Source organism: Rattus rattus, chromosome 3, assembly GCF_011064425.1.
Source record: "Rattus rattus isolate New Zealand chromosome 3, Rrattus_CSIRO_v1, whole genome shotgun sequence".
In the NCBI taxonomy this organism is placed as follows: Eukaryota; Metazoa; Chordata; class Mammalia; order Rodentia; family Muridae; genus Rattus; species Rattus rattus.
This window is the reverse complement of record NC_046156.1, coordinates 200,635,801-200,652,052: the sequence shown is the minus strand read 5'-3', so window position 1 is coordinate 200,652,052 and position 16,252 is coordinate 200,635,801. Positions and strand designations below refer to the sequence as shown.

The 16,252-nt window shown below is 47.7% G+C and overlaps 1 protein-coding gene across 1 annotated transcript in view; it reads right to left on the bottom strand.

Moving 5' to 3' along the window:
* The window catches only part of Iqgap2 (IQ motif containing GTPase activating protein 2), a 274,420-nt gene extending 260,212 nt beyond the window's left edge, over positions 1 to 14,208 (bottom strand). The window contains exon 1 of the mRNA XM_032897047.1: positions 13,647 to 14,208. Coding sequence (XP_032752938.1) covers positions 13,647 to 14,148 — 502 coding nt within the window. The 5' untranslated portion in view covers positions 14,149 to 14,208. The remainder of the gene's footprint in view (positions 1 to 13,646) is intronic.
* Between the last annotated feature and the right edge of the window lie 2,044 nt (positions 14,209 to 16,252).

Genomic DNA, 16,252 nt, shown 5'->3' with positions numbered 1-16,252 from the left:
AGAAAAGGCGCAGAGAAGTAACACCCAGCCTCATCCAGTAAGCATCACTCCATCCCGTTGCCCTTGGCTCCTCATCTCTCACAAGTCAGGGTTGGTAACACTTCCAACCTTCCTCAGTGTTGCAACACAGGGCACTGCACACAACGCACACAACGGCAGCTCCCAACAGGCTAAGCAGCAACAGCCAGCCTTGCTTTACCTGCGCACTGTTCACAAATGTTTTCCCCTCTCCTTGTGAGGGGCAAAGGCACTGTCTGCTTAGGAGACACTAAAAGCTTCTTGTCATTTGATGTTAGGCCTTGGTCACGGGTGACCCATAAAGATACCTAATCTTCAAACTTTGAGCAAAGTCCACGGCTCAAAGAGGCTTCTTATCCCCTGTTGAATGAGGGGATGATAACAAGGGGTCCACCTCTTTCCAGGCTGGAAAGAGTTCTCCTTTCAACTCCAGAGAGCAGTGCCCTGCATTTACGCTGGCAATCCTTATTCACTGGAAACATTGCTTGATTCGTTATCTCTCGCAGATGAACTCCCTACACATTTCTTTAGAAACTGAAAAGTTCCGAAGAGCTGCTGCCTACACGGTTTTGTTTCTCCTGTCACCATTGCTGTTTGCTTTGCTGATCCTTATGCCTTTGGTTGAAACTTCATTATCTCTACTTCATGTACAACCCATCAACAGAGTCCCAGGGCCCCTCAATACCTCCTGTCAGACAGCCTCTCATGTCCACACACTCATACACATAGGCATATACCTATGCATACACACATGCATCCACAAACACATACACATTCTCATACACACACACACACACACACATAGGTAAATACATTCTCATATGCACATGCATAAACACGGGCATACACACATACGCATTCTCATAAGCACATTGTACGCACGCACAAACATGCCTGAACTATCAGTGAGTCTTCCAAATAGCATTAAACGTGTCTACAGGCACGCTCTGATTCTTCTCAAAGTGGAGTTTGGGGATACAAAGAATCCTTGAGAAGCAAAAAGTAACCACTTTAGCTTTTCTATCTATAGAAACACCTAAGAAATCTAGAGAAGAGGGGGAAATATTTAGTCCCTCCATTTTCTCAGTACATAGAAATGGGTGACATGATTGTTGCTCTGCCTTTTGACTAAAATTAAGTGTAGAGACACCAGTATCACCTAAAAAGCCTGCTCCTGACTCTTGTCAACTTTATACTGCTCTATTTAATCTACACTGTTCTCAGCATAATCAACACGGTGCAATATTTTTAAAATATACATTTGCTTTTTCTTAAAAAGTAATACACAGTGAAAACAATTTTCAAATAATGTGTCCGGTCCTGCTCCTAAAGGCAATCTCTAAAACAATTCTACAGAACTTTCTAGAAATATCACACAAACATAGGTAAGATAGAACATTCCTTGTTCGGCGACTAGATTTTTGTCTTACAGACCAAAGGTGCATTGGCAGAGGTTCTAAAACTACCACGCATGTAAAGGCACATTAGAAATTTCTTTGTTCTGGGGTTGGGGATTTTTTTGCTTACAGTGGTAGAGCGCATGCCCAGGCAGAGGTTCTAAAACTGGTCCCCAGCCCGAAAAAAAAAAAAAAAAAAAAAAAAAACCTAGAAATTTCATTTCTTTCTCAGAGTTCACCTCACTGAATATGCATGCTTACAGCTCACACTGGGGGCGAACACATAAGCTCAAACTACTGGCCAGGTCAGACTAGCAAGAGCAAACACTATTGCCAGAGACATGAGGAGCAAAGCTTTGAGCCTGTACCCAGAATCAGTGCTGAAGGAAGGACCTGGTTTGCACGGAGAGGAAAAGCATCTTTATGTATGCTTCTTAAAAAGTAATATGGGGTTGGGGATTGAGCTCAGTGGTAGAGCGCTTGCCTAGGAAGCGCAAGGCCCTGTTCTGGTCCCCAGCTCAAAAAAAAAGAACCAAAAAAAAAAAAAAAAAAAAAGTAATGTTTCCCATTTGCAGAATATAAGTCAGTAGCAGAACAAAGCAAGCACATGTTTGTATTAGCTCTATAATGGCCACTTCTTGGACAAACTCACTAAGGGTTTAATAGGCAGCAAGGCTCCAGGAAGCCGACTTATTAGAACTCATGGGAGAAGCAGAGTGTAGGGGGTGGTGAGTAGAGCGCTGTGACTGACACCTTGCCAAGTCACACAGTGCAACCCTGCAAAGCCTGCTCAGTGAGCCCAAGGCTGAGGCAAAGAATGAGAAGTTGATCTACTTAGGTTCCCATTAAGGAATCTGCCAAGTGTGGCTCCTTTGGGGGAAGTGGGGATTGTGTGTGTGTGTGTGTGTGTGTGTGTGTGTGTGTGTGTGTGTGTGTGTGTGTGGCGGGGGGCGGTTGATAAATGATTCTATGAGACGTCTGGTTTGATTCTGCCATGTTCCCCATTGAGATACCAGCTTGTATCGTAAACCTGCTCCCTAGATGGCGATACTATTTGGAGACTGTGGAACCTTTAAAAGACAGGGCTTGTCTGACAAAAGTGGGTTATTAGGCTGAAGGTTATAGCTAGCACCTAGTGTTTGCCTCTCTCTGCTTCATGGCCTTGCCGTGATGTGAACAGACCCTGACAATGCTCCTGCTGTGTTACTCCATCACACCCTCTCTGCCACGATGGGCTGCAATTCTCCGAAACCAGGAGCCAAAATAAATCTTTCTTCCTGTAAGTTAGATCTGTCAGGTGTCATGGTAACAAGAATATGAAGGAAGTAGAATAGATTATTTATTGAATAAATAATCACACTAATAATCAAATAAATAACTAAACAAAAGGGAAGTGTAGAATGGAGAAGGAAAGAGAGAGAACGAATCCTCAGAGAGTGAATAGCCAACAACTTTTATTTCTTAGGGGCCAGTGCTGGGGAGCAAGTCTAGAGTCTCACGTGTGTAAAGCAAGAGCTCTGCTACGGAGCCCCAGCCCCCAAGGTTCTCCAACACTCCAGTTACCACACAGTTCAGCTTCACTGGGCCTGAGAACTTAAAACTTGGCAAACGTTCTGGAGGCAGTGAGGTCTGAAAGATGCCTAACGAACCCAATGTATTCCCCCTTCTTCCTCCTCACCTCCCCGATAGCCTCCCACAGGACAACTCAGAGTACCAGCTGAGCCTGGCAGTAAAGTCAAATACTGCGGCTGAAGCCAGGCACAAAACATCAGGGCATTCCCAGTCATTTCTTTTCATTTAACTGGCACTAGAAACCCTTTCAAACCAGCAGCAGTGGCCGAGACCAACTTAACCCTAAGGCTAGATGAGACCGGAGAGGGCTCTCTAACTTCAGAATAAAATGATTATGTCAGATATGCTGGTAATAACTGCAAGATCACTGTAAGGAGACCAAAACATGTGACAGAGAAAGCCAGACCCTCTCCTGTAGTGAGAGTGTTGGTATCTTTAAAAACCCAGATATAGTACGTGAAATGTGTTTGTGCTTTAATCCCAGGTGTAGGAGACAGGGCTGCTTCAGTGTGTCCACAACCATGAACTATGATTGTCTCTTGTTCTAAGGAGCTGTGACTTTTGCCAGCTGCAGATAGTTTAATTCTGGGGACTTGGGGACAGGAGAATAGTTATATAAGTTCTAGAGCCCATAGAGCAGCCAGGGGCACTCCAAAGAAGAGGGTGGCGACTGTTTGCTATGCTGGACTGCTGGTTTTCTGGACTACTGAGTATTCTGATGATGAAGATAAGACTTGAAACCCGAGGAACCTAATCGGCAGGAAGTAGCCTGTAGAGGTCTATGTCCACTTTCTACTCTAACCTTCTTTCTCTCCAACCTAGTGTTAGAGGGTTGGAAGGGATAAGGGTGGAATTATGTTTGTAAGGAAAGTAGAGGGATAAAGAACCCAGTAAAATAAGAAAGCAAGGGGCTGGAGAGATGGCTCAGTGGTTAAGAGCACCGACTGTTCTTCCTGAGGTCCTGAGTTCAAATCCCAGCAACCACATGGTGGCTCACAACCATCTGTAATGAGACTTGATGCCCTCTTCTGGTGTGTCTGAAGGCAGCTACAGTGTACTCATATACAATATAAAAAAAATCTTAAAAAAAAAAAAAAAATAAGAAAGCAAATAGGCTAACGCTCTCCAGTCTTATTTGGAAACACTAATAGAACACAGGAGCTAAAGTAATCACCTACAAGGATTAATCTGATCCCCACCTGAATTAATAGACAGAACTCAATGCCCTTAGAAAAGATAGAAGTTTCATATCCGCACGGGAGAAGCATCTAGCATTGTACATATGTAGGATGATGTCATACAGGTGAGGGTGGGTACAGGATAGAAGGAGGCCTGTCATTGGATGAGAAGGAAGGATGGGCGGGAGAAAAGTTTGAGGGAAGAGGAGGAGATTGGAACAGAAGAGACGGGAAGAGGAAGCCGCGGAGAGAACATGGAGGCTGACGTTAAGATTCCACTCTGCGTATTTACAGGTTGTTATGAACATTCTTAAGGGATGGATGAGTACTGGGCTTTGTATGTTTAGGTGGGCAATTCTATCTTACCAATTGGATCAGAGGTTATTGTGTTGTGTGTTCTTTCTTGTGGCGAATTAAGTTTAAGAGAATGTGGGGCAGCTAGAGACACTGGGCTGCCACGGTGCAGGACTAGAGCGGGATAAAAGAAATCTTTTTTATAATTTCACATCAACATACATGTGCTTTGAATTGAAAGGGAAAGAGGGCTGAGCGATGGAAGGACTGATGAGAGAAGGGTGGGTGGAAGGGTTCTGCATGCCACCTACCACTAGAGGGATGAGCCTAGGGACATGCATTCTACACACACAGGCCGTAAGATACCGCCTAACCCTTTTGAGAACACACTTTCCCAACCACACTTTACAAACGAGAACACACGGAAACCGGAATCACTTGCTTGGGTTCCACAGGAGAAAGCAAACCTAAAGGCCAGATGAATTGTCTACTTTCCAAGTAATAGCAATGAGTGTCTCCTTTAGACAAACAGTAGAATAAATATATATTGAGCTAGGCATAATAACTACACTCATTGAGTAGCTTCCAGGTGCCAAAGTACAGCGTACTAGCTAGATTCCTAAGTATTTAAAATACATTACCACACGCAAACCAAATCGACTTACCAAGAGCCAACAGGAAATATGTTATTAGCATTACTTTAAAGTGAGTTCATATCGCCAATGAAATATGAGAACTGACCAAAATCGTCAGGGACTAAGCTACCTCACACATCTGTTGAGCCCACTCCTCACCACTGAGCTCCAACCTTATCTTTCCAGCCCCCTTGATTTAGGTTCAGTTTGGGGCAAAGTCTCCCTGCCTTAACCAGAGGCTGGTTTTGAATTCCTCCTATTCAACTTACCCTTTCCTAAGTACCATGGACCACAACCATCTAATTTGTACTTGTGTGTGTGTGTGTGTGTGTGTGTGTGTGTGTGTGTGTGTGTGTTGGCCACACTCAGCCAGATGACCAGACCAGACAGACTGTCCTCAAAATCGTGACAATCATACTTCAATCTCCCAAGGGCAAGGATAAACCACCACACCCACCTCCATCTTTAAAACAGTATACAAAAAGTGTCTTCCTTCAGCAGAAACAGAAAAATGAAGACGGTTAAAAGCTTTCTCAACCAAACAGAGTAGTTCATATCTGTAATCCAGCGCTCGGGAGGCTCTTGAAGTAGAATATTAAGTTCTAGGTCAACCCGAGCTACACAGCAAGACTCTCTTCTGTCTCCAAAGTAGAATAAACAAAGCAAAGCAGTTCACTCTCCAGCCCATCCTGTGCAGCAAGACCTTGTCTTAGAGAGAAAGAGAGAGAGAGAGAGAGAGAGAGAGAGAGAGAGAGAGAGAGAGAGAGAGAGCCTCAAGCTAAAATCATAAAAATGGCTACTACATTTCATCAATTGCATAATGAACACAACTGTCATTCAACTTCAAGGTATGGAAGGCCTGGGTACACTTATATCCTTAGGTCTATCTATATTATCTCTACAGACATTGAAAAATTCTTAAAACTGAGTAAATGAATGAAAACTGTGAGTCACCTAGAGGAGGAAGCAAACACTTTCTTACTGTCCACTCTATGCCCTCCAGTGCAAAACCTCAAGATCAGAAGCCTGAACTGGAAGCCACTGGGGCCTCTCCCCCCATGAGGTTCTGCAGCTTACCCAACCTTCCCGTGTCTTGGTTTGCTGTATATTGCTGTGGTAAAACACCAGGACCAAAAGCAACTTGAGGAGGAAAGGATTTATTTGGGCTCATGGTGTCCAAGGGATGAAAGTCCATCACCATCATGGGAAGGAGGCATGGCTACGTGGAATCTAGAGCAAGTACAGAGCTCACACCTTGAACAGGTACAAAACAGGGAGCATGAATGAGAAGTGGCTGAAGTCATTAACAATCAAAGACTGCTACCAATGGTATACTCCCTCCAGCAAGGCCCACCGACTAAACTTCCCAAACAGTGCCACCAGCTGAGGACCAAGTGTCCAACCTCATGAGTCTGTGGAGAACGTGCTCATTCAAACTCACACACAGACTCTAATAGTGCCTCTGTCCCTGCAAATCCCTGGGCAGCTAACCTCACTTTTGCACAGTCCGTAAAGACTAGATTGTTTTCCCTTCTGTGTCATAGTTGTTTCCCAGGGGGGAGCAAAGTAACCTCAAAGTCATGCTAAACCAAATTCCTTACCATAAATGAGAACCTATATAGAAACCAAAGCCTAGGTTGGGGCACGGTACAGCTGTGTGCTCAGGTCAAACACAAACAGATGGTATAAAGTATTGTGTAAGGTACCTATGTTTGCACTTTCTTGACAAAATCCTGCAAGTACAGTGAAGAAGGTAATAGAATATTGGAAATAACTTCTCTCTCTTCCAGTGTTTTAGGGCATTAGCAATACCTGGACGGATCCTTAAAACCTGGAGAGTTGGAGGACTGAGCCCAGGATTTCTGCAGGCTGGCTAAGGCCAGGCATCTGCCTTTTCAATAAGTTCCCAAATGATGTTCTATTATTTCTGTTTCAGCAAGTGTCCCTTGAAAACCTCGCCATTATTGGAGACACTCCCTTGACGAAGACAGGCCATGTGCAATACGTGATTGTAAAATGACTCTTTATCCCAGCCAAAGACCAAGAAGCAATCTATGATTATAAAGTTAAAGGAGGGTGCAGCTAATGTCAGTAAAACCCGTGGGTCTCTTGCCAAAGAGAGTATAACTATTGAAAAGTCCCACCCCCAACTGGGAGCCAGCTACAAATGTGGACTGAGTCATTCTTCAACCAGGCCGAGATGTTGATCATCGGAGAGCATGATCGCCGTGGAATGTGAGAGGCGAAAACCTACCACAGGTAAGGGAGAGAACGAGGAAACGAGAAGAGGAAGAAACATTATCCCTGATAACTTAGCCAGCAAGATCCGCACCCCACTCAGTGTGTGTCCCTTACACGTTCTCCGAGAATCCACTTACCTCAGCACAGCCATTTAGCAATGCTGCCCATCCCGAGAGTACTCCCAAACCCAGAAGACCCTGGACCAGCCTGGACAGAGTACCTTGATCTCCAATCAACTCCATACCTAGCCTCGACCTAGTCCCCTTTCCAAAGTGCTACTCACTCAAGAACATTTTGTTTAAAAAAAAAAATTCTCTCAGCATCTTGAAACCTAGGGAAATACTACCAACTGACCTTCACTGCCTATAAATAAAGGACTCCATGATGTGTCCTCATCCAGTGACTTCTTCACTCTTCAGCATCTATCCACAATAAGTAACAATCCTGGCAAGTATTGATCCCCACAACAAGTACACCACAATACCTTTCAGCTTTGCCTCTGACCTACCTGAAGGTCAAATGCAGACTCCTCAACAAAACCCTCTCATTGCCCCAGACCCACTGCTCTTAGGTTTTCATTTCCAGAGAACTTGAAAACACACTAAAGTGTTATTCCTTATCTCTCAGCCTGCCTGCTTGCCTCCCTCCCTCCTCCTCCTTTCTTTTGACAGGGTTTCATGCATCCCAGGCTGACTTCGAACTTATCATGTACTTGAGGATGGCCTTGAACTTCTGATATTTCTGCTTTCACCTTCCAAGTGCTGAGATTACAGGAGTGCGCCACCTTGCCTGTTTTGTGCAGTGCTGGGGACCCAACCCAATGCATCACCACACATGCTCAGCAGCCATCCTACCAACTGAGCGGTATCCCCAGTCCCCAGTCCCCTTCACCCACAATGCTTTGCACATAGGAGGTAGATGCTCAATTAATTGAATTGACTGCAATTTATTTACCCTGTGAGCCAGGAACCATGCATGAATCAGATCAGGGTAGCTCTCTGGTTAACACACACCCTTCAAGGTGCTAGAGGAGACACCAAAGCCACTCAGGGAGAGACGAAAGTCAGATTACAGACCCAGAGCGATTCCACTTTAGAGCTCTCGCCATTTCCTTCACACTAGGCTTCCTCTGAAGAAGGAAAGATAAACTAGAGCAAGAAACTGAGAGTGGCAGCTCACTGGCCTGCCGGCCACCCTGCTGCAAGTTTTCCTCATTCAACCTAGCCTTCAACCGAATGATGGTATATGTAATAAAACGCATTTTACAAAGTATCCTTTTTAGAGTCATTGGTGCGTACCATTATATTATGATGGGAAAGCAAGCCTTCCTTTCACATCAGGGCCCCAGAGCCTGACAGAATGTCTTTATCTATACACAGAATGCTTTGACTAGCCTGAATATATTCTGTGAATATAAGTCCATGAATTGCCTATCCGTCTTTGTAGGGAAAAGAAAGCATTAAAATTCACCTTAAAGAATACAATGTATCTATTTTTAAAACCACCCTGTCCGAATGGCTATAGGTTTCTGAACTTTGATGAAATCATGACCAACAACTGAAAGAGTCAGAAAGAAGGGGTCATCCCCAACCCCCGCCCCACCTCCACCCCCATACGCACAAAAAACCTCAGGTGTGGCACCTTGGCAGTCGGTAAATGAGGAAAGACTACTGGGTCTGGCCAAGCTGCTTAAGTTGCCCGGTACTAACTAGCTGTGTGTAACTAACTAGCTGTGTGGGTAACACAGTATCATGGACTTCAGATTCTGTGAGAATTAGCTCACAGAATGCTATTTGTCTCCCAATTCCCTCAAAGTAATAATAACCGGCTGAAAGCGATAACACAATTTAAAAAGCACTCGGGTGTACAAATCTTAATTCCACAGCCCATGGCGACTGTCTGCTCCTGACCTTTGCTTCTCCTTTGGTTATCCTGAGGATTGAGCAAGCCTTAGTGCTGTTTGCTTAGCAGACTTGACCCAAAGGAAGCTACTCTGAAGCTTATGGTGAGCCCGGGGTATAAAGCTTGATAGCTTAGAGGAGGCCTGGAGTTTGGTTCCCAGCGCCATGCACACAAAAGGAGTTTGTAGAGAAGGTGAGTGGGTGGTAACTGCAAGCCAACCGTCCCCTAGAGAAAAGAGGGTTAGCAAACACCCCAAATAACATGAACTTTGAAAGCAAACTTGGTATTACAAGCTTACACTCTCCCAAACAAGTTCAGCCTGTGTAATTAAAGTTGAAAACACACCAAAATAACCCCGTAGCTGTTGAACTTCAGGAGCTCGGCCAGTAATGTAGAACACAAAGGACTTTTTGGGTCTGTGGAGACAGCATCACGTGACATCACTACACCCATTCTCCCACCTCTCGGAGGAAAGCACAGCGTGTTAGAGCTGAGCGTCATGGACCAGAGCCACTGTCTCTGCCCTTTTACACAGCTGAGTTGGCTACTTCAGGATTGACATTTCTCCGTGTCGGACTGCGAAATGCCTTGCTCTAGTCCCCTCAGTGGTCCATTTTCCCACGTAACTTAGAAGTCACACCATTCAGACTTTGGAGAAGGGCATCATCACTCAAAAAATTCAACATTATCAGCTAAAGCCTTTACACACAGTGGGTGGCAGGGAGGGAGAAGGAGAACGTGGGGAAAGTGAGTGAGAGAGAGAGAGAGAGAGAGAGAGAGAGAGAGAGAGAGATTGATTTTATGATGCCCATGTTATTCTCAAGTGTTGCTCCTTAGAACCTATCCACCTTGTTTTCTGAAACAGGGTATCTCACTGGGACCTGAGGCTCTCTGATTAGGAAAGGCTAGCTTACCAGACCCCAACCAGCACTGTGATCATAAGCGTGTTTCACCACTTCTTTCTCTTTTTCTTCTCCTCCCCGTCCTCCTCCTCCATTTGGACATGGGCTCTAGGGATTGAAATCAGACCTTCACAATGACCAGACAAGCACTTTATTGACTTGGCAATCTCTCCACCCTTCAGCTGAACTTTTTTTTTTTTTTAAGTCTTGCTATGTGGCTCAGTCTAACCTTGAATTCCTCATCCATCCCAAGCTGGCCTCAAAATCATACTTACTACCCTGCCTTGCCCTTGAGGATTGGAATTACAAGCCAGCATCACCAAATCCGGTTTATGCTTCACTGTCTAGCAGGTGTGAACAAGGATACATTGGTCACTGTTGTTTTAACAATGTAACTCATGAGAAGGACCTGTATTCCTCAGGGTAGAACTCCATCCTTGCTTGAGGGAACTTGACTGTAGGCGGGGGTGGGGGAGGTGGGGGGGTGGGAGGGTGGGGGGTGCTGGCTATCACTGGCCTTTTTAACTCTCAAGGGATTAACTGGAGACAAAGTTTTGACAGATCACGGTGGCAATGGGCTTTCAGAAGTAACTCAGTAAATACATCATAATTCGTTACAACCTCACAAAAGTGAACTGGGTATGGTACCTAAGAATCCGTGTTGTTTAAATGCGTATCTACATCTATGCTCCTGCTCGAATACATGCGGCTCTTCCTCCTTTCCGCTGTTCCTCAGCACGGGTGGTGCTGAGGTGACGGATCAGCATTTTTTTGTTACTATCTCATCACATGACCTTGCAGGCTGCAGGAACACATGACCCGGAGTAACAGGAATTCAGTGAAATTTGGTCTATTTCTTTTTACTTGAGTGTACACCTGTGTCCAAATTAGGACACCCGCAGCAATCTGTCAGGAATCTGAGACGGCTCAAAGCTACCTCGGAGAGGCCGCTGACACACCCTCAAGCACAACTTAGGAGGTGGTGTTCTACAGAGGCTTACCCTGAAGGGGAGGAGGGAGACCTGGGGCAGGTTAAATTAGTTGCACTGTGTAAGAATTCCTAACTGTAAAAGACAGTTCAAGCGGGTAGACAGCAGAAAAGCCCACACTTGAAACAAATAAAAACAGCTTCATTCAAACCACTGAAAGGTTGTTTATTCCAACAGAGTTCACAAAAGTTTACAACAGTCTCAAAGACTTGGGTTAGCGCTGACCGGACAGTACCGCCAACTCCTGGTGCTTCCGTTTTTTTTTAAGACTTGGGGATCCAACCTGTGAGGTAGACCTGGAAGCTTCCTGAACTCACCTGCTTACCAAACCGATAAACAACAACAACCAAAAAACAAAAACAAGGTAAGGACAACCCTGCTCAGCCTTGACGAAGGGCTCAGAAAACCAACAACTCACATGCCAAACCCAGCCCTTTTGGGTAAATAGTCAAAGAACTTGGTAGTGTCTTCTAACATCAAGGTATACTCTGCTAGATGGCCTGTGTGTATGCGTTGGAGGAGTCGGTCCTCCTTCCGTGTGGGTCCTTGGAATTGAACTCAGGCCATCAGGCTTAGCAGCAAGCATTTTTATTGGCCGAGCCATCTTGTCAGCTCTAGATATCTTTTTTTTTTAAACAAACCGTAAACATTCCAGATATCGACACAGTATCAAAAGTATTATTAAAATGTCCATTAAATAACCGGCTATCATATCAAATGTTTCATGTTTCACAGTGTGAATAACGCAAAAGCACACGGTCTTCATTTTAACCATGTTGAATCAGTGGAGAACAGCATTGGATACGCCCAAGGATGCTAAGTGGCTCCAACAACGGCACCGGCCCTGCCACTCCAGATCGACGCAGAAAGTTCGAGGAGGAGCTCTCAGGAATGTGGCTCATTCAGCAAAGCGGGCTTCAGCCTTGCCAAATCTGTGCCTCCTTGATTAGTCTTGTAAGGCACGCTGCAGCGACAGGCTGATTTAATAAAAATCAGGCATCATCCCAGATGCCCAAGGCGGGGCTAATGAGAAAGCTGCATTCCTGGGCCACATTTGTCTCCTTTGCACTGTGCGTGGCTAGTGAGAGATAACGCGGGCCATGTGATGTCAAACCATTTTTGTAGTGTGTGCTCACCTAGGTAGAGACCAGTCATCTTACAGCTCGACACAGTGAAACCACCCTATGTCCCAAGAGCTTGTCACATGAAAGGACTCCCCAAGACCTGAGGTTGGCACTGCAACCACCAGATGAGCACAGGGCTCCTCCTCCAGTCCCCCCCCGGGAGCACTCTGTGGTTTCCAACTGCAAACTGGCACTGGCTGCAAAATTCTGGGTTGCTTGAATGCATTTCCTCGCTTTACAGGAGCTTATGGTCACAAGGAAAAACAAACCTCTCACCTCTGACAGTCCATTCCAAGACTGGTGTGTGTGTGTGTGTGTGTGTGTGTGTGTGTGTGTGAGAGAGAGAGAGAGAGAGAGAGAGAGAGAGAGAGAGAGAGAGAGAGAGAGAGAGAGAATGACTTAGAGAAGTTGGCGACCCTCTTCCAAAGATTCCCTCTGTGCTCCTACCAAACACCACAAACCATATGAACACACTAACTCTCTTGCAGTCATCACCACCTTAACCTAAACCTGGTACTTCATCTACCAAGGCCAGCCCAAGCAAAAGATTAACCCATGGTTCGCGGCCATGCGTTTGTCAACAGGGCCAACCCGGGACGAGAAGCCAACGTTCTGTTTGTGTTAAAGGAAATACTTCCTAGCGCACATTTAGGACTCTGAACTCTGCACACGGGGCCACGTGGTTGGCGATAATCTGGCTCCCTCTTGTTAGTCAAAGCCACCTCTTTCCGCCGCCAGCAGCCCGCGGCTGGGTAACCGACACCATCCCCTTCAATCAGACCGGCTCGGAGTCTATCCTCATAGAAATCCTCCCGCGCAGGAGATCGGGGGCGGGAGAGCCACCGGGAAAGTGGCTGGGGGCGGTACGTGTCCCTGTAGGCTTTGGCTGGAAGGGCCTCGCACCTGTGGGGCCCTAAGTGGCTCTAGCTGCTCAGGTGAGGCCCAAAAGAGGCTAGCGGAAGAAGCCTGCCCTTGCAGGAAAGTGCCTTCACCTCTCGCAGAGCGCGCGGGCACAGGAGCTGCGCTGCCCACCTGTAGCCACAGCAAACAAACTTTCCGCCCCTTTTGGGTGGGAAGCATTGGATCCTCTACGCCACCCTCTGGCCCGAGCCGGCAGCGCCCAAAGCTAGGCGGGCTCCTCACCTGATACCCCTAAACCACAACCTGGTCTGCACCAGAGCTGCTGAGGCTTGCGGGGTGGAGGGACTTAGCTGGAAGCTGCAATTAGGAGTTTGGAAGAAAGGGGAGGAAATCCGCGCCCTGCTCCTTTGCAATCCCACTTCTCAACTTTACCAGCCGCTGCCCTCCGCGGCGCGCCCTCAAGCCCCTCGGCCTCCCCAACACTGTCCCAGAGATAGGGGCGCCCCGAGATCAGAGGAAGCCCGAACACTCACAGCCGTAGCGGGGCCGTTGCAGCGACGGCAGCTCTTCGTGCGGCATCCTGCGCTGCTCCGGGGGCCCTCCCGGGGCGCGCCCCCCGTGGTTTCCCTCGCTGGCCAGGCTCGCGGGCTCCGCGCCCCGCGGGCGCGCTCCGATCCCACCTCTGGCTGCCCTCGGCCGGCTTCTCCGAGCTGGCCGACCCGCTCCCTCGGTGCTCTTTCGCCCGCGCCTGCGGCGGCCGCGTCTCGCTGACACCGGGGCAAAAGTGAACTCTCTCCTCCCTCGCTCGCTCGCCCGCCCCGCGGGCCGCACCGCCTCCCCCAGCAGGTTTCCTTTCTCCTCCCGCCCGGCCCCGTTATTCACCGCGGTGGGAGCGCGCCGCCGAGCAGCGACCCCTACTGGTCGCACCGCGCAGCGCCTGCTTGCAAGGACCCGCCTCCCGCGGGAGGAAGGGGGATGAGAGGCACTGGACCCCTGCAACTGGAGTCCCGTGCGCAGGAGAGCGCCTTGGAGCATCCGGAGGGTGGAAGTGAACCAGCTCAGGGAAGAGCAAGAAAAACCAAAGCAGACCACAGACACCCTGTTCTCCTGGGTGTTGCTCAGTGACTGAAAGACAAACATTGCAGTTCCTTTTCCTCTAGAGAGATTGCACGGGGACAACCCTCACACACTCACCCCCACCCCCACCCCCGCGTGCGCCTGCTTTTCGAGTTTAGGGGTGTAAACGAAAGTTGCTTATGACTTTTGGTCTACGAGACACAGGATTCCCCTTTCTTGACAAGAAACGGTAAGGGTGAGCTCGTGCACAGGCTGGAAAGGCAAGATAAACAGCCTCCAAACAACACTCAGAACACAACTGCCAGTCATCCGCCCATCCCCTCTGCCAGCCCTCCCCAATGTGCAAAACTGTCGCTCAGGCCTAGCCATGGTCGCACAACCACAAACCCCTTTCCTGCTCAGCGTTTGAGACAGAAACCACAAGTAGCTGTTTTAAAAGCACGGGTTTCATGCGGTCGCTTGAAGCCTGGAGGAATGTGGAACCCCCTCTAAACGTGGGCCATCGCTTTTTCACAAACGTGGGGCATGTGGGTGATCACATGACTGGAAAAAAATCATCGAAAGAGGGTCATGAGAGATGATTTAGCCGAAGAAAGGTGGTCTAGCGACGCTAGTCATCTTTAATTAAGCAAAGCTGCAGAGAATGGCCGGCTGTTTTCTGGGAGACACAATGAACTCTTGAAACTTGAAATTCAGACTCTTGGGCCCCACCCTGTCTCCAATTCAGTTGATCTGGGTTGAAAATCATGAACTTGCATTTCTCACACTTCGCCGGTGACACTGAAGTTGAGCCGGCTTATGAGGTGCAGGAAGAAGGAAGTCTCATTGGATGAGAGCCCGAGGATCCTTCCCCCAGCCGTAGAGACATTGGGACATTGGATTCTCACCTAGTTGGAATGGAATGAAAGGGATTCCTCCCCCACCCCCATCCCCACCCCCACCCCCACCCCCACCCCAAGTAGATGCTTCTAGTGATAAGAGCAACTCAGAGGTGGGGAATGGCCACAGGACAACGATGCTCATCCAGGGGGCAGCCTGTGAGCCAGGCTTCTTCCTTGTCTCAGGTGACGCCACGTTGGTCTCTAAAACGCACCGCTTTATTCTGTGCGTCAAAAATGAACTCCTCACACATCAGTTTTGAGGATGAGCCCAGGACGCAGGGCCTCCAGAAGTAGATGGGGAGAAATCTCTGTAAACCACAGTGGCCTGAGAAGGTGGTGTGATTTCAAAGTGTGGTGTCAGGCGGAGTTTGAAGACTAGGCAAGAGTTGCGTGGAGAAATCGTATCCTAGGAGACAGGCAAGGGCGGGAGTCATGAGTGGGAACCAGAGGTTTGGCTGGGAAGCTGTTAGTAACCCCGAGAGCACTGAGTGTCAAACCAAGTGCACTGATTATGACCATTAAGGGATATCTGAAACCTCTTAGGGGGGGTTTGTTGTTTATTTTTTGGGACAGGATCTTACCCTAACCCCAAGCCACCCCCCAACTTGTAATCCTACAGCCTCAATCTCCCGGGTGCTGGGATTACCTATGAAGGCCGCTGCCACAGCCACCCAGGAACTCTTTAGTTTTGAACATGAGATCGCAGAATGTTCTAGACTTGAGGGAAGGCGAGTTCTGGAGGTGCTAGAGGGAAAGGGCTGGAGCAGAAGTTAGGAAAGAAGAGCTTCTATGACGTTGACCCCTTGAAGCGTGAGGTTTTTGTGCAGGCCGGCTGAAGGTCCTTCAACGCTTATAGGGCAGTTGCACATGCTCAGAGGTGGGCTGGATGGAGTGAAATCTACCCTCTGTGTTTCCTAAACACAAAAATGTAAGTGGGGGAGATTGTAGTTCTAAGTTTGCTGGCTGCTGAGCGCTCAGGAGGATCTGGGGTTCTGTGACAGCTGATGTCACCATGAGAACCGAGTGCTAGGAAGCCATCGAAGGCAGTGCTCTTGTCTCTTGCAAGTGGCTGGAGCCAATCCTTGTCATTCTGTCTGCACTGTGCTATCTCACAGATCAACACGCACAGCCTCTCCGGAAAGAAGCTCGCCCGCAGAACATTACACTACTTGTCTTTAGGA